Genomic DNA, 22,175 nt, shown 5'->3' with positions numbered 1-22,175 from the left:
CTATAGACTTGCAGCTAAATGTGATGTGTAAAATCTCTGTGAAAGGAGTAGCTAGCAGACTGTAAACAAACATGTGCAACTGACTCTTACTTATGCTGTAAAAACCTACGGTTGTTTGGCGCTTTTGGGGAAACATTTTTAACAAATATGTTGGTTTGGCATTTGTAAATGTGTCACCCTGTGCAGCAGTGTGTTTCACTGATGTTTTTAATTGTTTTTGAACAACAACAGAGGTCTATGGCCTGGATGAATAAAATAATCCAGGTTGGAGACTGAGCGACATTAACTACGAGTAGAGGAAATTCACTATTGGTTTTAGTCTCAGTATGGGAATTGATACTATTATTTGTAATAATCATGTGGGACAGTAAGCCCACATTTATGTTAAGAAGGCTATAAGAAACTATAGGAATCAAGACCTGACTTTGGTCGAGCTTTAGCTAATGTTCATCTCAACTTATGCTAAAAACAAACAAAACAACACTAGCATTTTTTTTTCCATCTAATTTCCTTTAATATTTCCTAAACTGAACAATCTATATCCAAGCTAAAAATAGGTGAGGCACTTTTATATTGTTGAACAGTACAAAACGGATTCCTCTTGTATACCAGAACAGGCATCTTTGAATGTTTCTTGAATTTTTTTCTTTTAAAAAAAGGTTTTCCCCATTGTTTGTGCTACTCTAGAGGTCCTCAGTAAGACTTTATGGTTCTTGTCATTACTCACTACAGGAGTCAATGTTCTGCAAGCCTGTAAGAGCACTCAAGCAGTTAACTTAAGTTGTTCAATGGATTCAGTGGATTCAACTTGTTCACTTAATCTTGTGGGGTGTGTGGTGTCAACTGCTTTAAGGATGTGAATATTTCATATTGGTCTAATCAATATTCAGCTTCTGCTCCAACTCCTCTCTGGCACTGACAATTTGCACCAGCCGGACTTGAAACAAACTGAAGCAGATGTATGGAGCCTTTGAAAATCCCATCTCACCAAGATGTTTTTTTCACACATAAGTAAGCAAGGATTTTAACTTGGAACACACAAATACTTAGGAAACACAGACTAGAATAATGTGTGATGAATAATGCTTCTAAGATATTTAAGTGGAATGATTAGAATCACTATTGTTGTGCATGTCAAACAATGGGCCATGTAAAGATCTGGAAAGCAAGAGAGGTCCAGGTCTGTAACATTCAGCCTGAGAACACATGAAACCAGGACAGATGACTCACTCTCAGTGGAGGAGTGAAACTGAGAGTGGAGGGCCTTTGACTGATCACACATCTCTTGACCAGTGATTCATAGCAAAATTATATGGAGGTTATAAAGTATGAAGGAAGTATAAGGTAACAGAACCTTAAGTATCAATCACCTTCACTCTTACAAGCTCAACCACACAAGTCAGATTGAAATGTACACTTTTCCCCCAGATATTTTTCAGAGATTAAGCATTTTATTGCAGACAGGAGGACTGTTATGTCTGCATTTGACCAGAGATATGTTGTAGACATCAGTGGGTGAATACTACAGAGGCTCTGCTTCAGAGATTGCACTGAAAACATCAGTGACTTAAGCTATATAAAAAAGGAAACTCATTAATGAAGCATCACTGATGCTGATAATGGTACTAGATCAATGAATCACTGCTCAGTTCAGTGTCATTTCTTTATAACAGGTTGGTATGGGATTCATTTTGCAGCACACCTGTCAGTGTGGAATGTAGACTGCTATTTGTGGTTTGATCTATTCCACTACCATCATGCCTCAGTGCTCGGTTATTTACAGATCACATAAAGCAGTGTCGGAATTACACTCGAACCAATTATAGTGGCTTTGCTCTTCTAAAAGAGACCTCGGCTCTCGGTTTTTGTTAGGGGGTCTCAATTCGCTCATAACATTTTCAAAGCTGCAATCAATCATAAAACTTAAGAAATAATTCAAATAAAACTGAACTCCATTGTTTTGTTTTGCGCCTCTATGCATATATTACGTGTGACAAAGATGTTATCAGTCAAGGGCAGACAGACTTTTTCATCACTGACACCTGCTGCCAGAGCCGGCATTAACTGATATTTTACTGCTACCTACCACGCACCTGTGGTCGGCCACAAAAACGCCATTTTCAAAGAGACACAGCAAATTCATTGTGAAGAAAAGGCTCAAATTTCACACAAGGAGGCAGCCTCTATCTCACCCTCTCCTCCTGAATCTGTCCATAGTTCAAATGTTTTTTAATGACAACATGATAAGCCGAATAATTGAAGTCAAACAAATGGGCACTGCTGTTGGATTATCAGATTATTGATCAGTGACGACGTGTTCAAAAACTTTTCCCGAGCCGGCTAACTCCCTCATTAATGAGAGTTACATTACAGCTGTTTATGTCTTCATATTTACAGTCGGGTAGCATTGACATTAGGACACAATTGGGATTTTATCTCTGGGACTGTCTTTTCTTACCCATTGGAAGGTAAGAAAAATGAGACTACAGTGCTGATAAATGATTAATAGCAACCTTTGTTTGCCAACCAGCATGTTGGACATGATTTGTCTAATTATTATTTATTTGGCCTCAACATGCTCAGAGCCAGCGACCACTGTATTCAATAACGCAGTCCTGCAATTCAAGGTGCAGCCAAATCACACAGCATGTAATAACCAACGAACACTAAAGGTCAGTGGTGTTTCAGTCGCATCTCATTTCTTCACGGTCTCACTAGTTTGCTGCTGTTACCACTGCTCTCCTTTGCAAGCCTGAGTGTGTGTACATTTGGAAAGTGCCTGTGCAGTTCCAGCTGACTAACAATCATGATGAGGAATAAACACTGTGTAGATTTTTAGCATGTCAGTGGCATCAAAATGGGGCAACAAATGAAGGAAGAGTCTCAGGTGCAGTTTTAAAGCTTAAGGCTTTGTAATTAATTGGATGAACACTAAAGTTGTACTCAGTGTTGTGTAGAGATCAGTGTGGTACTCTGCCTGTTAACTATGGAGTTACCCTAGAACCACAGACAATAAGATGTGGACTGATGAAATACCAGCAGCACCCCACCTCTCTAGACCAAGCGATCAAGAAAAAGGTTGTTTAATGTACTGTAAGCTTTGTAGGTAACTAGCAGAATGCTGCAATGGATCCTTAATCCACTAGACATCCAGTGAAGAGCTGGGAGAGTAAACCCCCCCTCAGGTTTAGTTCTTTACCTGACTACCAAGTACGACAGCCAACAACATTAACCATCATTGACTGACTCATTCCCTACAATTAAACACACATGCAACCCTTACCTTGTACAACCCGTCTTATATGTATGAGACTTGTCATCTTCTACATTACACTTCAGCATTCACTTAATTAACGAGTAAGCGAGTAATTGTGCTGACATCTTGATTTCTCCTTCAAAAAAGTTGTTTATCCAGTACTGTATAGCTAAACTGTTGATTTAATTATGATCTGTGCTGTCATCTGACAGCCTGTGTCCTAATCAAGCTTTTCAGCCTGAGTCCAAGTCCTTTAATAGTGCATATGTGATGAATATTGACTTTGATTCAATAGTAACATTTACCTAAATGTTAATTAAATATGTATCTGGAATAGCAGTAGCAGTCTTCTTCTTCTTCTGGCACACAGTATTTCTCATGAACTTGATCCAAATCCTCAAGATCCTGGTCTTGGTTATTTATTTGTCTTATTATTATCTTCTTCTTTGTTATTGACTGTCATATTCCATGTGGTGCATTCTGAGTGTCTTTGTTTAACTTATTTACATCTGAATCAATTTGAGCTACTATATTGTATGATTTCTGCTACTGACAGTAAATAAATGATTGAATAACATTATCTTTGCAAGCTTAAATTATTGATATGTTAAATTAAATTTCAGCTGGAGAATGCAGACCCTGAAACTGATGTGACATGTTCAGTTAGAGAGAAGACATCTCACACAGAATTTGTTGATTTACAGAGAGGAGGTTCCTCCCTCACAAAAGATCTATGAGCTCTTAGAGACACTGGCAGTAGAAAGCAGTACACCCAGACAGGGTATTTTTGGCCTCTGGTCATCAAGTTACTCACAGAATTAATATTAGTCACAGCTGATGCATCTTGTTTTAAGCAATGTTTGTCATTTTATAGTGAAAGTACATCAGTGCTGGCTAAAAACAAGGTGCAGCTAGCTGAATGCTTTGTACAATGCTTTTTGCTAATGAGTGTCAGAGTTCAGCAAATCCATGTATTTTGCCATATTCATTGTCTAACCCATTCACAACTCAGATACTGACTGTCATTTGGATATGCAGTGGAATGCTTATACTGTAAAGCTTGATCGTCGTAAAGGAGAGCCGTGCTGCAACACTAGGAGGCAGAGGTGGACAAAATATAGTAGAGTACACTAAGAAAAGGATCAGACTTTGATTGGCCATAGTTTAGCCATTACTGATCCAGTAACAATGCCTGGATCAGCCCTGATACTAACCTTTGGAATGGCTTTTGTTTTGTTTTTGTGCTTGTAATAAAGCAGAAATCACGGAAAGTAACCAGAATTGGCATTATGGATGAGCTAGGAGTTATGGTGTAACTCCAAAGCCTATTCACATAGTTACCATAACGAATGCCACTGCCTGTAGCTCCTCAAAATATAACTTCAACATTTCATGTTAGGCTCACCTCCCTCCAGCTACACTGCAGCTTTCACAGACTGTTGGTACTAAAAATCACATTAAGCAGGTTGACAAAAAGCTCAGTTATCTTCTCCTTTTCAGTAACACCCTGAGTAAGTGAATGTAAACAAAGCGATTACACCACAGACTCCCATTCAGCAATGTGAGAAGGGGCACCATCTCATCATTACTGTATATCACAAAGTCTACAAATATACACACATATACTGTATATAGACTATATACCTGCCTGACACCGGATTATGAAATGACCCAAATTTACTTTATTCCCCGCTGAAAAAAACAATCTCTGCCACTGATGTTTGGGTTTCTCTTTTATTGTTGTTTGACTCTGTGTAGTTTAAAAAAATTATTTGAATTCACATCACAAAAACTAAGCTTCTTACAGTGCCCTAGTGTAGTGTGCGTAGCCCAAGAGGCAATCAAGCCATGGACTGTATTGTTCTTTGTGTAAGAAGAACACGCTTGATTGTAAAGTAGGCCAAGTACACATGAAAATAACTTCTTAATTAGAAATTTTAGTAATGATAGATCTTTAAATGCAATAATGAATAATGCAGTTTCAGTACTTGAGCTCTGTTCAAGTCTTAGGGTGCGGATTAAAAGCAAAGTGTTTATCTGTTATCAGCTACTGTGTCCATAGACAGATGTTGATAATTAGTGAGAGGCACCTATAAAGTGCACAGTGGGTGTTCGTGGTCCCCCAGAAACATATCAATCATTGTAGTAATAACCATTTCACAGAGAATGGAAAGAGTTCGTTTTCTGCATCTTGTAAAACAGTTTAAAAACCATCTGAGAAGGCAGCTAAAGCTAGAAAGCTTGTGTATTAGCTGTGTGAAAATCCCAGTTTTAAAGCCAATTTCAAGCAGGGATTTTGAGTCACAGTGTGATGTGTCTGCCTATTACATCTACTGGATTTTAGATCCATCTTAATGAAGTTATTTGCAAGGCGTACATCATCATGTAGAATAAAAGCTTGACTGATCCCCAATTCAGTAGCGTAAATATGAATTATGAGACAATCACACAACCAAGAGAGCCCTTTTTTTTTCAAATGAAATATGCTGGTGTGCCCACATGCATACAGCAGTACTGAGGGAACATGATCAGATAATTTGTGAAGCAATCTTTGTCTGGATTTGGAGAAACTAGCATTTCGTAAAAATGTATTCTGGACAAACTCTTACCATCGAGCACGTTGCCCATGTGTCGTGAAATACACATTCCACAACTTAGTGTTATACTGCTTGTAGTTAGGGTGACCTCTGGGCTCAGCATCTTGGTTTTCAACCAAGCATGTCTCCAAAGATCATGTTCCAACTAGAATAAATATAAGTAAATCAGTAAATTTCCATAGAATGCTTTTGTGGGAAACAGTTGTGCTACTAGCAGAGTAATAACTCTTGTCTTGGTGCTGTCTCTGTCATCTGATAATTGAACTGGTAGATAATGCCATGCTGCCATCACAGTTGGGGGCTGGCAAAGAAGATAAGTGCAGTAATGTGGCTTTATACAGAAGCAACATTTCACAGCAGGTTAACAACGCTGTTGTAAATTAAGAGCCATGCAAGAATACTGCATGAAATTTGTTTTGGGATATTTAAGCAGTACCTGGTTTCACTCTTGATAAGATCATGTCAACCACATCATCATGAAGCCAATATTCCATTAATCTTAACAGAATCCTCATTTTACCCACTTAGGCCAGCAATGGTATGAAAGCATCCATGCCTTTATTTCACTGGCTCAAACTATACAGTATCTCTAGTTTTTAGACTGTCTGAAATCATGCCCCACTTACTAAATATATTCATCTTCTGGCATTTTATTTGACTGTACAATTTTTGGATGTAAAATCTAGGCCCTATGTTATTTCCCATTTAAATTCTCACAATGGAACAAAACACAGTAGTGCCCATTGTAGTCGTCAATGTTCTGCTCACTGTGGTGAAATAAAAAAGTATGTTGTATTAAATGTGTGAACATGGAAATGATTTCAAACACAGGTCTACATTTTCAATGTAATAATTATGCAATAAAATATTTTCTTCAGTGACCATGGTTACAGGAGTATTTTTCTTTTTGTAAGGTTGGCGTAAAGGCTCTGGGTGCCTGTTCACCAGACTTTAATGGTTCAGTCACACTGCGTCCATGTCACTCCTTTTTGTGGTGATACAATAGACTGACTTTTCAAACTAAGTCAAGCTGTTATGGTCAGTTTTTGTCCACTTGAACCATAGACTGTATATAAAGTTGGATGACATGAAAAGAAGTCACCAAAATTCAACTGCCCCTGGTGGCCGTTTGCAGTATAGGTCAAAACACTGGCCCCTCCAAACTGAAAATTCATAGTACAAATTATATAGATTTTTCCCAAAGGTGATTTCTGTAATTTTAGTTAGACATTATCATGCTGATTTGTGTACAGGTGCCCATTTTTCTGACAGGTTTAAATTATTTGATTACATAAAAACAGGTGTATTTTGGATGATTTGACCACTTCGATTGGTGGTCTGATGCCATAGCTCCACCTCTGGTCATTACTGCACAGAATCTGGTTGTGAAACGTGCCACAAAAGCAAGATGGCCACCCCCATATTTGCAATATTTTGGCCTCACTTTTGAATAGGGGCAGGTGACATGTGGTGACACGCTGTCCATTTTATATACAGTTCATTTGTCATGATTCGGTTCCACTGCTTCCCGTCTGGCTTTTATTTTGACACTATTTCCTGTTTTGTTTCACCTTAGTTCTGGTCCTTTCTTTACGTTCTTCATCACTCACATTAGTTTCACCTGTTTCATTATTATGTGCACCTGTTCACATCTCTATTTAGGCAGCGTCCTCATGGGAGGACGCTGCCAGATTGTTCTAGACTCCAGCTCTGACTCTCTAGCTATCTTACCTTGCCTGACACTCTGTTCCTGACCTCGGATGTCTGTTTTTGTAACCTGATTGTGATCCTGGACTATGAATTGGTTGTTTGGTTACAGCAAGTAAAAGATCCTGTCTCTACCTCAAGTCGTCTGGCCTTATAATTGAGTTCACTACAAACACCATTTGGCATTACTGCACGCCAAACCCTGACATCATTGTTTGAACAGAGCTGTTCTTCTTCTTCTTCTTCTTCTTCTTCTTCTTCTTCTTCTTCTGTCAGCTGTTCCCATTAGGGGAACAGGAGAGATGAAGAGCATTTTCACTGTCTTATTTAGTGTTTCACATTTACTGGATAAAAGTATTGTTCTGTAATCAAATAAAAACAGGAAAAAAGTGCTTTTAGTAATCATACAAATTGGCTTATCAATTAGTATGCTTCAGAAGAATAAAAAAAAAACAAATTTAAATCTAATTTTAATAGCAACAATTACTTATTTGTGCTTCAAGCAACATATCCTTTATAAAACATCACTATTCAAAAAAACAAAAGCTTATTTTTGTCTGACAAAGGCACATGGAAAGGCTCTTTTATCGACTCTAATCTATTGACTCTATTTTTGCATCAAACTAGAGGCTTTAGCTGATAGGCCGGTGTTGTTCAATATTCATAATAGTCTATAAAGGAGGCTTTAGAGGATCTGGGTGAATTGCATTGTGGATATTTGAATAGCATTAGTTTTCAGTCTCTGCTCACGGTGACTGGACTGTGTTCCCATTTCATTTCTGAGCAGATGTCCTATCACTGTCAATGGTTTGACTCATGTAGGATAAAAATGAGCATTATCTGCTGTTGCTCACAAGAAGTACCTAACCATTCACTTTATTCCACTTTCTCCTTAAGGCAGACATTTCTGTGCAGAAACAATTTTAGGATACTGATTGGATTTTTATTTATAGTATACGTGCAATTCAAGAGGATGTCACTCCACTCTTAAGGAATTTGCATATGCTGCCCTTCAGCTTTTAGCTCAATCTACGGATCAGTATTTAATCTAAAAGAAAACCTGCAAAAAGACATCCAGGACACACACTGGTGCAGCCTGAAGACCGAGTGAACCCTGAGGTCTGAAAGGGAATTGTTGTTTACTCTTTGATGTCCAAATTAGCTTCATTTTATCCTAAAGCCAGCAGCTCAGCAGCAGAAAGCACACCCCATGGAGAAAACCTCCTTGTCAGGTTTTCCATCTTTTCCAGTTCATTCTCAGAAAAGTTGTATAAGCATTTGAATCCTCACACTCTGTTTTCATCTGCTGCTTTTTAAGGCAAATTTCTCAAATGTTTTTACAGTGCAGAGCAGAGATGCGTGAAGGCAAGTTTCTAACCACACCTCTAATGTTATTGTAGGCTGGGACGCAGCAGAAACAAGAGAGACAGGAACACTTCAAGACACGCAAAAAGAAAGCTCTGTCTACCACTCTATTAGTGGACAAAAAAAATTTGTTGTACGCATAAAATACAATGCAGCTGGTTTAATTACATACTGCGTTTGTCTTAGAACTGATCACTGATCAGCCCAAAACAAAGGCAGGGTGCAGACTGCAGCAACTCAGGTTCAATTCCAACTGCAGTGGACATTTGTATCCCCTACTCTTTGTGTCATATTTTGAATATGAAGGCATGATAGCATACGAAAGGCAGCGTCATGACCAAGATTTCAAAAATAGACTAAATTTAGTTTCATAGCCTGCTCCACACAGTTTGAAATATTCAGTAGCTATAATTGTAGTGAGGAAATAATGAATTGTTTAAAAAATTTATTTTATGTATTTAAACTGAGTCAGAACAAAAAAAAAATCTGCATTAGTACTAAAACACAAAGTCACTTTCAGCTTTTCCCATTTGTAGGGGTCGCCACAGCAAATCGTAACACTGACAACTTGCATGTTGACCTTTGGCAGTTTTACACCGGATGCCCCTCCTGACGCAACCCTGATTTGAACCCGGGCTGCAGCGGGGAGAGCGCTGCGCCTTAACCACTAGCCTACCAGGGACGGCTATTAGTATTAAAACACATACCAAGTGTAATTTGTCAAACTCATTCTCAGGAGGCTAAAAAAGCCATTTACTTTGGCATGAATGGTGCCATCATATATTTTAGCCAAAGCTACCAAGTTAAGACCCAAGATGTAAGGAAATGAAACTTTAATCCAAGAAGTAAAAGTAGTAGGATACTTTTGTCAGTGGAAAAAGGAATGAAATATCACTGCAAATGCTAAAACTGTGTTATTTTCACAACCATACCAAAGACTGATGCTCAAACTGACCTTATGATGAAATCGTTGGTGTCGATCCTGAGGCCGTACCGGGAACCTTTGAGATTTCCAGAGTTACCCACCACAGCACAGGTTCTGCAGCGTTTGGGGCTGGCATCCATGTAAAGCGTCTCACTAGGGATGAACCTAAACAGCTCCTTCTTCACTTCATTGAAGTCGGCCGGCTCGGTCTCTAACTGTAACCCCTGGTGACACAGCAGAGACAGACCTCAGAGAGAGCCAAGACTTCAGGGGCACTTTAAGTAGAAGTGATTGAACAAGGGCAGCAGAGCTCAAGACACCAAGTGCATTTCCAAAATAACATCAGGGGCAGCTTAGCTCCATCTGCAGGGGCTCTTTTGGCCTGGCCTTCTTCTTCTTCTTCTTCTTTGAACTTGGAACCACAGCAAATAAAAACAGGAGTGTGTACTATGTACTGATACATGTTGTGCTGTGGCAGCTGGAAACGCTGAATGGATTTTGAATGTTCTGATATAATCTCACATGAGGTTTTGCACAGTGTTTTATAAATATTATTGTCAAAGTTTATCCATCAAGCTAATAGAATGATGTGGGATGCCATTTCATATTTTAGAATTGTATTTGTCATTGAATATGGCCAATACAGCTTTACATCGTAAGAATAAAACTCTAATTTGGCATCAATAATTTAAAAAATCCAGATTACACAACATATGAAAGACAGTTCTAGTAGTAGTGAGAACCTTTCCTTTACATAAATCACATTTAGCTGTGGAACATGTAAGATTTGACATTTCAGTGGAACAAAGAGGGCCAGTACAGCTGACGGTCATGCCCTTGCCTTGTGGCAGCACAGCCCAAACCATCTGGCTAGGCTGTTTATAACTGACACTTGGTTCATCAGGTTCCCGGCGAGAGGCATTTCCTGAAATGAATAGTGACAGGAGGCAACCTTACAGTAATTTTCCTATTCTTGTCTTTAATTGGACATGGTGTGAGGTGAATGTAGGAACACCTAAGACACTGGATGCCTTCCAGACAAAGGTAGGATAATTGTGTGATGTACATTTTCTAATTTAGAAAGCAATAACCTAATCATGGAATAAAGGGAGAAAGTGCAGTGTATGTTGGTTCGATAAAATAAAAGTAAGACTGACACTTAATGTGGCTCATAGCCGTCGTCAATTCTAATTTATATGAAAGTGGACTTAAATGAGAAATCCTCCATAAAATACCAGCGATTGTACCCAATAATTCATTTTTATGTTTGGAATGCTTTATGATCCCTATAGATAAATTGAATAGATAAAACATTTTCCAATGGAGCTATAATGGTCTTTGATATGAGGAAATATTAGTAATAACAGTAAATATAAACTTTTTGTGTAACTCCTAAAATAAAGGTTTCTCTGTTAAGCAGACATTTAGTCAGCACTCATACAGGTGACACAATCCACCACAGAAGAGGTGGAGATAACAGCTTCTCCACCGACTGTTGTGTCAGGTAGTACTAAAAACCCAATAAAAGCTTCTAGATTTTTGGTGGATATTCATTTTCGTACCCTCAATAATGTGTAAAGCAAAGAGCAAAAATGCATTACATTTGAGTTCTAAGTGGAAAGGAACACCAGCAGGTGATCATTAGAGAAGCGCCCCAGAATGGTTCAAATCAAAGTAGCAGAGGCTGAAGTAGCTTGAATATTATTCTTGAATATGGGTCAAACTGAAAAAAACTACTCTCTGTATTTTCACTGTGAAAGGAGTTCTGATTCATCCTGGTTTATTACAGTAGATGTCCATGTCTTTCGAGCTCCATGGCCATATAACAGACGCTTTCTATTAACATGTGAACTCTCAAACTACAGCCCAAACAGGCCCGATGACATGATCAGGGGTTATTTTCTCAGACATGACAAAACTGCTTCAGAACCACAGAAGACATTAAATTGTGTTCAGGAGCTGAGTAGAACTGGCCTTAAAGCTTGATTTATGGATCTGCATTGAATCTACATAGAGCCTACACTGTAGGCTATGTAAGTGGGCCTACGCTGCCTTGAGCATTTATACTTGATAGTCTGGTGCTTCTGTGTCGCTCTGCAATTACACTGCCAAAATGCAAGTTGGCGGTGGGGTGGCTATGCCACTGTGTTGTGCTTTTTTACAACTTGCTAACAATGGCAACTGAGACTGAATGTGTCATGTTGGGGTTAAAATTATTATTATGCTGAACAGCAGTTACTTTTGCTAAAATTAATGCAACACAGAGAAGAGAGAAGACAGTGGAGGAGATGGTCTGTCCAGCCACTGAACCAGCTGTGGACGAATGAAGGGGATTTTCTGTGCTTAATGGCGACCAAGGAAAACTGCATAAAGACTGTGTTTGAAGCTATGGCAGCTTTGTACTTACAGGAAAACAGAGCCTTTATATACTGTAAGTTACTGAAATGTTTAAGACAGATTGCAAGAGGTGACTTTAAGTTAGTGAAGGGTTATGGTATCATGTTTACATTCAAGTTAATGGAGAACATCTCTCTTCATCTACAGATGTGGGATAGATGCAGAGAGAAAACTATGTCCATGTCCTCTATCTCACTTGATAAATGTGAACAAATTGTGTGTGGGAGTTTGCATTACAACTCGATCCCGGTGAAGATCCCTTGGATTTGAAACAATCCATGTGACAAAAACCAACGACTTCTAGGAGCATTACAGTGTGTGAGCAGAGTGTGAGCTCGGCTCTTTACTCATGAACTTTCTTTGCAGCACGTCTTCTGCTCTCAGAAGCTGAATGTGCATATTTTTCAATCCTCTGCAGGGATAACATCACAAATCCCCTACCCATCTTACCTGCCACCATCTGAAGGTTTCATTAGAGAGGACACTGTTGTCACTAGTCATCAACGGGTGGATGGACTGATTGAAGCGCTCAGTGAACCAGGGGTTATCCTCCAACTTCATCATGCACTGCTGGTGACAGGCGCATAGCCTGTTGTTGCGAAAAGAGGATTTGAAGAAGCCATAGAGCGAGGGGTCCCGGAAAGTGTAGCTGAATAGGAGCGTTGTAAATGTAAGGATGGAAAACAGCAGAGTAAAGGTCCTAATTTTCCTCTTAGATAGAAACATGTCATCACAATCCAAATCAGTTGCCTGGAAACTTTCTGAGTGTAATTGACAAAAATAGCATCATGATAAATCTATAGTCCTGAAGGTGTGGGGGCAAAAAGCAACCCTGCTGACCACATGGTGCAAGTGGCTCAGATGTAGCACTGCTGTCAGAGGAGCAGATTGGTTTCCAAAAAAAAAAAAAAAACCCCACAATATTTGGTTTATGAATGTCCTTCATAAAATCCATCCATATTCTTGCTTTGCAGAAACAAACCAAAGTTAATCCACTGCGAGGTCCTGTCAGCGTGATGGCTCCTGGTTAATCAGATTCAGACAGTTTTACCGACTGCTCAGACTGTGGACTGAGCAGTTTGTGAGGTCACTGACTGACATGTCATCCTTTTTTTAACGATCTACCTAGAAGGCAAATAAAAGGACATTTTTGTAACACATATTGGGATTTTTTTAACCAGAAAAACAGACTATGAAACTTGAATACTGCTTAACACAAGTACATGCAAGTATACTGCATTGCTCAGTGTTCATGTAATTAATTACACAATGCTAGTAGTTCTACGATTACACCGTCTAAGTTGCTTTAACATCACACTACAGTTTCTGTGCTGGACTGTGAAAAGAATTTCACTGTTTTGTTCATTTTGTTCCTCTTCAAGGCTCCCAAATTACACATCGCAGTCTCTCGGCCCTTTAAAAGAATATCAAACACCAGAAATGTCTCAATAGATTATGAAAATTATTACAGTTCCCCTGGAACAAACAGGCAGCAGCTTTAATCAAACTCTCTTCAATTCTACTGTTAAGAATATGTCAGTAACTGGAAACAATCTGTTGACCAAGATCAGATCAAAGTCCAAATGTACAGTACAAATCACGATACCAAAAAAAGTCGCGGATCCAGTGTCACATTCATAAATCAACTTCAGAAAGTGTACAGTTGTAATCATATTGTTCTTTGGTGGTATTACCTGATACTTTGAATGCAACCAGTTCTAATACTAATATTAATCATTGTAATAAATATAATGCAACCTTTTGAAACAAGGTTACAACATGATTTACAGAGGAAAGCAAAGATTTAAACTAATTCAGACCACGTGTTTTACGCTGGATGCCCTTCCTGACACAACCCTGATTCGAACCCACGCTATGGTGGCGAGAGCACTGGGCCTTAACCACTAGCCTACCAGGGACGGCCCGCATAAAAAACTAATTCAGACCAACTTTAATAAAAAAGGATCAATCAGTCATAAAACTGAAACTGATGGTTACATAGAAATACGGATAAATAATTGAAACATGTCAACCATTTAGCTAGCATCCATGGCTAAAAATAATGAATAAACACTTTAAATAGTAAAAGGTCACAGGATAAATGGCTGATGGTGAATAATTAGCTATAGCATACAAAATGTACTGTAGCTTAAAGTGATGGATAAATGGCTAAAATACAAAAATAATGGAAAAATGTTTGAAACACATACAGTATCTAAAAGTAAGAGCCAGTTTCTGTGACTCTAGGGTAGTAGTACAAATGCAAACCAGACCAAACCAATATAATCATTGACAATTCAACTGTATGAAAAATGTAACAACCACCACTTTTATGTAATTAACAATGTTTGAATTCAGTTTGAAATCGGTTTAGAACATGATGCATGTTATACACTTCATCTGACATAAGTGACTGAGAACCACCAGTAAATATAATGGTAGACCTACTATAGAACCTCTACAAGTAGTCAGAAATATAATGGAGACAAAATTCCCAGAGTAAGTATGGAGTAGGGCTTTTCATGACAGAAAAGCAGGCGGGTCTCCTGAGGGTTCATTTTCAACATGAAAAGGCCACCTCTGCTTTTAAACAGAGCCTGGGCTTCATTCTGATGTGCAGCTGTGTTTAGGATTCCATAAATGCTGCTATATTTAGCTGGCAGCAGATCACATAGGAGATAAATTGCCATCATCACTACACAGGAAGAAATATATCTAAAAAATGAATCCCAGAATTCACCCTACCCGCCCTTTGTGCTTGACAATTTCTGAGTGAGGCCTCCATAGAGAAGATCTGTGGGAAACTCCATCACAACACAAGAAGAGGCTGTGGGTATCTCCTGATTAGAAATTGATCAGGTCATTCAAATTCCACCCTGGAGTGAAGCAGAGAGGATTGGCTTTAAAACATGTCTGGCCTGTTGATTTCATTCTTGCTATCAGAGCAGAAGAACAAACTGTACAGCCGTTTATCAGCAGCACTGACACAGGCCAATACACAGGAAGGTTTATACAGTAAGAAATCTGTTTTGCTGTTTGGCACTCTGGGGTTCACAGAGGACAGCATATTTGCATAGAACCAAAAGCTGGAAAAGGTAGCTGTTTTGGCTAGGATACCTGGGGAAACCTGTTTTTGGATGTTTGAATGAACAAGTCTACATCTATGAAGCAGGCTATTGACTCGACTTGATTTAAAGTCCCTTGGTATTAAGGGTCCAGGTAGATGTGAGATCGAGCAGAATACAGTTTAAAACCAAGGGCTTTTGACAACCCACAGACCATCATCTTGTTCCCCTAACCTTGTCCAAATGAAGGCTGGCAAACCCTGCGCTGATCAAAGTCCACCATGCTGAGACAGCAGAGCGTCTATTAACACTGCAAAAGGGAAGGAGAGGGGGCTGAGTGAAAGAGAGGGTGTTGCAAGCTCTAGTGTGTGAGCGGTGATTTTCACTGTAATCTTTAGTTTTGAGAAGTCATCATCTTTGCAGGGTGTAGTTCAAGTGTTTTCAGTTTGTGTTGGCTGGAAATTGTTTTTCTCCCCAGCTTACTTCTGCTACTTGTGAGTGATTTAAGAAATCAAAATGGTGCAGTTTTGAAGACTCTTATGTGTTATATGCTTCAGAGAGCTATCTCTGCAAAGCTGAGAATGTGTGTGCCAAGCAGTGGGGGTTCTACGTAACCCTAACATGTCAGCGTTATGACTGAATAAGTGCCATAACACAGAAGTCACGATGCAAGCATTACGAGTCTGAACGGAATGTTGTGCAGCACAAGATACAAGGACAGATAGAAAGATGTCTTGTCAGTCTGAGCTTGTGCACTATCAAAAAATACAAATGAATGAGAGAATGTATTTGGTGAGTCAGTGGTGAGAAATGGGGGTGAGTGTCCCTCACACACAGTGGTCACTGATTAAAGCTTTAGCTGCAGAATGAGTTTTAAATCCATTACTGCTGCAGGTTCTCAGAGAAAAGAGAACACTCTTCTTCAATACCACTCCTTTTAAAGTGGTTGCTGCATCGCAGTTGACCTAGCTTCAACTCCTTGTTTTGTGTGTACCTTCTGCATTATCATCTCTGCTGTGTGAACAGAACAGCCTAAAGTCCAAAGGAAGTTTTACATATAATGGACATGTACTCTGTGCCTGAAGGGCCGCCACTCTAATAGTCATATTATGCCAACAATGGTACATATTCTATGTCTGGAAAGGGCTTTAGAGAAGCCTTAATGTAAAAAAAAAAAAAAAGGTACGCTAACAAACCAGTTTCTTACTATGAACAATATTATGTGAAAGCAAGAAATAAGATAACCTGAATCTCTACTGTCATCAGCACTGAAAGTGCACCAGACGGGATGAATAAGAAAATATGTTAAAGACAACTGAGAAGAAACCTTAAGGGATTTTCTGTGCAATTTCTGCTCAGTAACTAATAATATCACTTGGAGAGTAAAAACAATGAAGTTCCAGATCCATGAGGCCTTGGTGGGGAGGATTTCATTTTTACAGATATTGAATTTGAGTCAGTGCTTGATTTTAATAAAATGGGAGGCATGATTATGTTTCCTTTTCAAGCACATACAAATTATTCCAGAGACGTTGAGAGATTGAAAGGTGTTGGTAGTCTTTTTATGAGCCTCAAGTAAAACAAGAAATGGTTGTGAATGCAATACTGAGACAGATCTAATTAATTAAATTGAAGATTGATAGTAGGCAAACACATATAATAAAACCACCATTAATTTTTGTGCTTTTTAAACTGTAATTCAGTTTTCTGTAAAAGACAAATAATTGGTTGGTTTTATGTTAATGATCAGGCTTGAAAAATAAATCTAGTTTGTAAGCATTAGCCAAGATTCTGGTCATACCAGACCAACAAAACCTGTAAATGCCCTGACAGCAAGGGTGCGCCTCATAACTGTCGATCTGTTAAACAGTATTACTCTGAGAAGGCACAGCTGTTGCACTGGGTGACATATTCCTTCATTGTGATGACCATGCACTTTGAATCAATCCAGTATTCTAATGCAAATACCCACTAGCTGCTCAAATGTGTATTGATCTGCAGCTTAAAATATTTCCCAACAAATACACTATTTACTCCTGTTAGAGTAATGTTAGCTGAAGACTGTAGTGCCAGGCTGTTTTAGGAAATTGCTGATCCTCACTGAAAATGAAGCTGTAGATTTGTGAACTTTATTTTGAAGATTTACCTCTTCAGTTGGAACCAAAGGGTTTCAACTGGGGGCCACACTCGGGGTAGTGAAATCAAAAAGGTTTACGAAATGAATTCATGCATTGTTCATTTCATTCACGAGTTTAATGACAGTAAGAACAATATATAAAATACCTCATTCTTTAAACAAGTATTATGTACAACAGGTATTATAATTTTATGGTTTATATCACATCAGAAACAATATCCTAGGTAGCACTGTGGCATCCCTGAGTGAACAGACCATGCAGTGTGCTAGTCACAACATAGTCGAGAATTGCCAAAAAATGTCTTTGATTTAAGGAAAAGCCCCTGAAGACAGAATTTCAGAGATTCAGGATTTCTCAGTTCAATTTAAATATTCAGTCTCTCTGTAAGTGTCAGCCCTGTGATAGAGTGGCGACATGTCCAGGGTGGACCCTGCCTCTCCCTCAATGTCAGCTGGGATTCGCTCCAGGACCCCACGACCCTCCTCTGCCAAAAAATGTCTTTGATTTAAGGAAAAGCCCCTGAAGACAGAATTTCAGAGATTCAGGATTTCTCAGTTCAATTTAAATATTCAGTCTCTCTGTAAGTGTCAGCCCTGTGATAGAGTGGCGACATGTCCAGGGTGGACCCTGCCTCTCCCTCAATGTCAGCTGGGATTAGCTCCAGCCCCCCACGACCCTCTTCACGATAAGCTGTATAGATAATGGAGGGATTCAATATTCATGACCACATAGGAAGAAATCAAATCAAAAGTTTGGATTAAACCATACTTAGGCATTTCATATTAGGAATTGAACAAATAAAATGCTAATGTGCTTAATCAGGACTCAGTGGGTGCTGTTTGGTCTGATCTGACTGTTCCAGCTACCTGCCCACATCAACTAGGGAGGAAGACCCTGACAAAAACAAACAGAGAAAGTCTATCATGTGAAATAAACAATAGTGGCAGAAAAGTGTGTGTGTTTGTGATTGGTTGTGATTGTGTTTGTGCAGCATTTGTGAACTACATTTTGCTGAAACTGAATCCAGTGCAAACTGCTCTGTGACATTTTCATAATGACATGATGCTCCCCATCAAGGCACAGAGACATATACATCATTTGACTGTACTATGTGTTCATGTGTTAGCTACCTGGTAGGCTCACACTATATGTGGATTAGGACCAAATGATGCATCTGTAGAGAATGAAATGTTTCAGTGTTCCTCTGTAGATTTGATCCGTGTCAAATGCTACATTATCACAAAGCAGCAGATTATCATCACTGCTCTTTTTATTTACCTCTGCTTCTTTTATGTCCTTGTTGTGTTGGGTTTACTGTTTTTTTAACACAACTCTAATGGACCTGTATTCATTTGCCCTGGCTCAGCAGCTGATTATATCTGTAATTTTATTCCTTGTATTAGCCTCTCACTTAGACACCGTCTCATTGCATTTCCACTGATTACTGCAGACTATTATTTGTCACGTCCTTCACACCAATCCATGTTCCTGCACTTGTCAGGAGCAATAAAGTTTCCCCGGTGTGTTAACTCCCCTGTGAGGCCGCCTTATTCTCCTGAGTGTGTTACTGAATACAAGCACAGAGCAGTGCAGTATGAGATGAACCTTCACACTACGATTCTGATCAGTTCCCTCAGCTCGTGCTTACTATTTTGAACCCCTTAACACAGCCCCCACCTTCTTTTACCCTTAATAGCTCAAATATTGGGGGAAGAAAATTCTCACTGTTTGGCAGTATCATATTTAATCTGTATTACCTGGTTCCATCTCCAGTGATATGATGCCTACAGAGTGCAATACTCAAAACTAGGACTCCATGCTTCTCATGGCTGCACTATTCCATCAAAGTGAAAATATTCAAGATGCCTTGTACATTTTAGTTGACTGTACATTTCTCCAAAATTCACTCTGACGTTTGGTATGTTTGGAAACTTTGGTATCTCCACAAAGATTTAAAATAAAATTCTGTCAGTTTTGAACAATGTTTACGTGCACAGGATAAGGTTGTAATGCCGGATTCACTGGAGGATCAGTGAGGCTTAAAATGTAACACTAACATCCAGGCTATGATACTGTATATGCTGAGCCATAATTAAATGTTTAATTTATGCAGTTAAGGTTGAATTCATGTACTGTGCACCAGGAAACGTAATTCTAAAATGAATTTACAGGCTCAAGGAAATGAAGCTTTTATGTCCAAGCTGCAATTTGAATGTGCAATTTTAATTGTCAGTCTGTGAAGCTAACGTTAGCTTAAGCAGTATGGTAGGCAGAAGTTTTTCTCTAACTGACAGGATATATCATATCTGACTCTGTAGACTTTGTTTGTGATAACACTTTATACAAATATCTTGTTTAATACTACACAAACCAAATATACAGACATTAACTCTTAAAAAGGGATTGCAATTGAAGTTGAGATTGCAATATTGATCTGGAAAACTGCAGTTGGCTATTTTTCTTAAATTGTTTTCTCCTCCTAGGTGCTGAAAATAAAAAAAAATTAAAAAAAACTCACACAAGGACAAACAAAATGCATGAACATGGAAATGAACCCAGCAAATACATACTGTATACAGCAACACACGATACAAGGTGCAGGGACTCAGTACATACAAACCAAGCGCCCTTGATTTTCAGATGAGAAAAGCCTGTGATGTAGTAAAACCAAACACTGCACCATCAGACTCCTGTGAAAATAGTTTTAATGGAAGGTCATTTTGCATGCAGTTAAATGGCTTCCCCTGCACTCCAACTGATAGCAAGGTGGACAGAATGTAAAGCAGCTCTGATTATTGATGTGTGTTGTCGAGCATGGTCGCTGTCCAAAATGAGATGTCTGTCCCATTAATCATTAACAAAGCTGAAGACTTGGAATGCCTCTGATGGAATGCAATGGGTAGTCCATTTGCACATTTGTCAACAGAATACGTGTTCCTATGAGACTGGTGATTTTTTTTTATCTGTATTTTTGATGAGGCAATTTTGAACTCAAATAAATGTTTTTCCTGCACTTCCACTGATAGCTGGGTGCAGCCAGACAGAGAATGCAAAAACAGGCCTCATTATTAATGTGGTTTGTCAAGGAAGTTCCCCCTTCCAAAAGGCATCATGAGCACCAGGAAATGGTGCAGAGAGCCTTAAATGACAAACCAGACAATCCACATTTTTGGCAACGTCCTATAAGTCTGCCATGCTGCTGCCGCTTCTTTGTTTTGTCTTTTTGACCAACGAAGGCTTTTTACTGCAGCTTTACACCAGGGAGATGCATTTTCCTCTTTATGTAGATGTGCTAATATCAGCCACAAAGGGAGCTCTGAGGCCAAGGCAGTGTGTTTATTAAAGACTGACTACACATTACCACAAAATAATTTACAGTAGGAAAGAAGGATTTTGATGATTTGGCACATAATCAAGAAACGTGTTCAAACAGTATGTTTCCAAGTAGAAGTGGGCCTGCTCAACTGCATGGCACAGTGACACAGTCTTTCTTTAATTTCTGACTAGCTTTATTCAGATATCAGCCGTGATGACAACTCTGTCAGTGTACTAACATCAGCAGGGCTTCTGCTGTATTGAATGACTTCGCTATCAGCATGTCAGTCAGATCCACTGAAGAGCTTAGTCCGTCTCTGATCTTATTCCAGATCCACTTCTGCATTTGGTAAAAATCCATTTTTGTCAAGAAGAACATGAAAAGCACTCTGTCTGGAAACCCACAGCTTTGGTTATTTGCTCGAACTTAAAAGAACAAACAGGTGACAAATGAAAGAAAAAAACCAACATGAAGCATCTCAGTAAGGTGCTGGGCCAAAACATGCCACCAGAACAGTTCCAGTGTACCTTGGAATTGACTCTACAAGTTTTTGAATTCTACTGGAGGGATGAACACTGTTCTTCCCTCATGTGGTACTTTGATGATGGTGATAGAGATGTTGTCTAACACATTGGTCCAAAACCTGCCAAAGGTGTTCAGCTGGGATGAGATCTGGTGACTGAAGACCACAGCATATGAGTCACATCATTTTCATACTCATCAAACCAGTGACCCCTCATGCCCTGTAGATGGGGACACTTTTGTCCTGGAAAAGACCACTTGTTTATTCAGGACATTTCCTTTAATTTGTCATGTTTATGTTCATTAAAAAAGCACAAAGGAAGTGGTGTGATATCCTTGTAGCAGATGCAGAAACTACGTGTGTGGAGGTCTGTGTGGCTGGTACTACATATATGAGCAGTCAGTATCACTTCACCTACCAGCGCTTAACATTTTTCTTTAACTACCATTTTCCCCCACAGCACCAACCAAGGCATTTTACAAGTTTAACCACAGGGATGACCCACAGACTGATATAGGCACTTGTCAGAAAGCTGACTAACACTTCACCTGCTTATCGGCCCATAGTGACCTTAATACTGTGTATCTGCTGGGAACTGATATCTTCATTGATTAATACCAATATTTGATAACTATGTGTTTTACATTGTCTGTTCTCTGTCCTGGAATGAAGTTTTCACAGTCGAGGATGGTGCCATGATACTATTGCTAATATTACTGAACCCACTGAGGATCAGCACATCAAAGTGTTCTTCTGCTACATTTACCTCTTTTATTTAGTTTGTATCAAGTCTGTCAGTCAGCCCATTGGTTGGTCAGTTCACCACCTTAGTCCAGACTAAAGAAATGACTCTTTACCCCTGCTTATTAATTTTGCACCACCCTTT

The 22,175-nt window shown here is 39.1% G+C and overlaps 1 protein-coding gene across 1 annotated transcript in view; it reads right to left on the bottom strand.

The window, feature by feature from the left end:
• The window catches only part of LOC109973951 (CMP-N-acetylneuraminate-beta-galactosamide-alpha-2,3-sialyltransferase 1-like), a 52,247-nt gene that overhangs the window by 6,000 nt on the left and 24,072 nt on the right, over nt 1-22,175 (bottom strand). The window contains exons 2-3 of the mRNA XM_020623859.1: nt 12,698-13,372; nt 9,881-10,074 (exon numbers count right to left, since the gene is read on the bottom strand). Coding sequence (XP_020479515.1) covers nt 9,881-10,074; nt 12,698-12,973 — 470 coding nt within the window. The 5' untranslated portion in view covers nt 12,974-13,372. The remainder of the gene's footprint in view (nt 1-9,880; nt 10,075-12,697; nt 13,373-22,175) is intronic.

Source organism: Monopterus albus, unplaced genomic scaffold (assembly GCF_001952655.1).
Source record: "Monopterus albus unplaced genomic scaffold, M_albus_1.0 scaffold313.1, whole genome shotgun sequence".
In the NCBI taxonomy this organism is placed as follows: domain Eukaryota; kingdom Metazoa; phylum Chordata; class Actinopteri; order Synbranchiformes; family Synbranchidae; genus Monopterus; species Monopterus albus.
The sequence above is the reverse complement of the archived record's forward strand: the minus strand, read 5'-3'. Positions and strand labels throughout refer to the sequence as shown.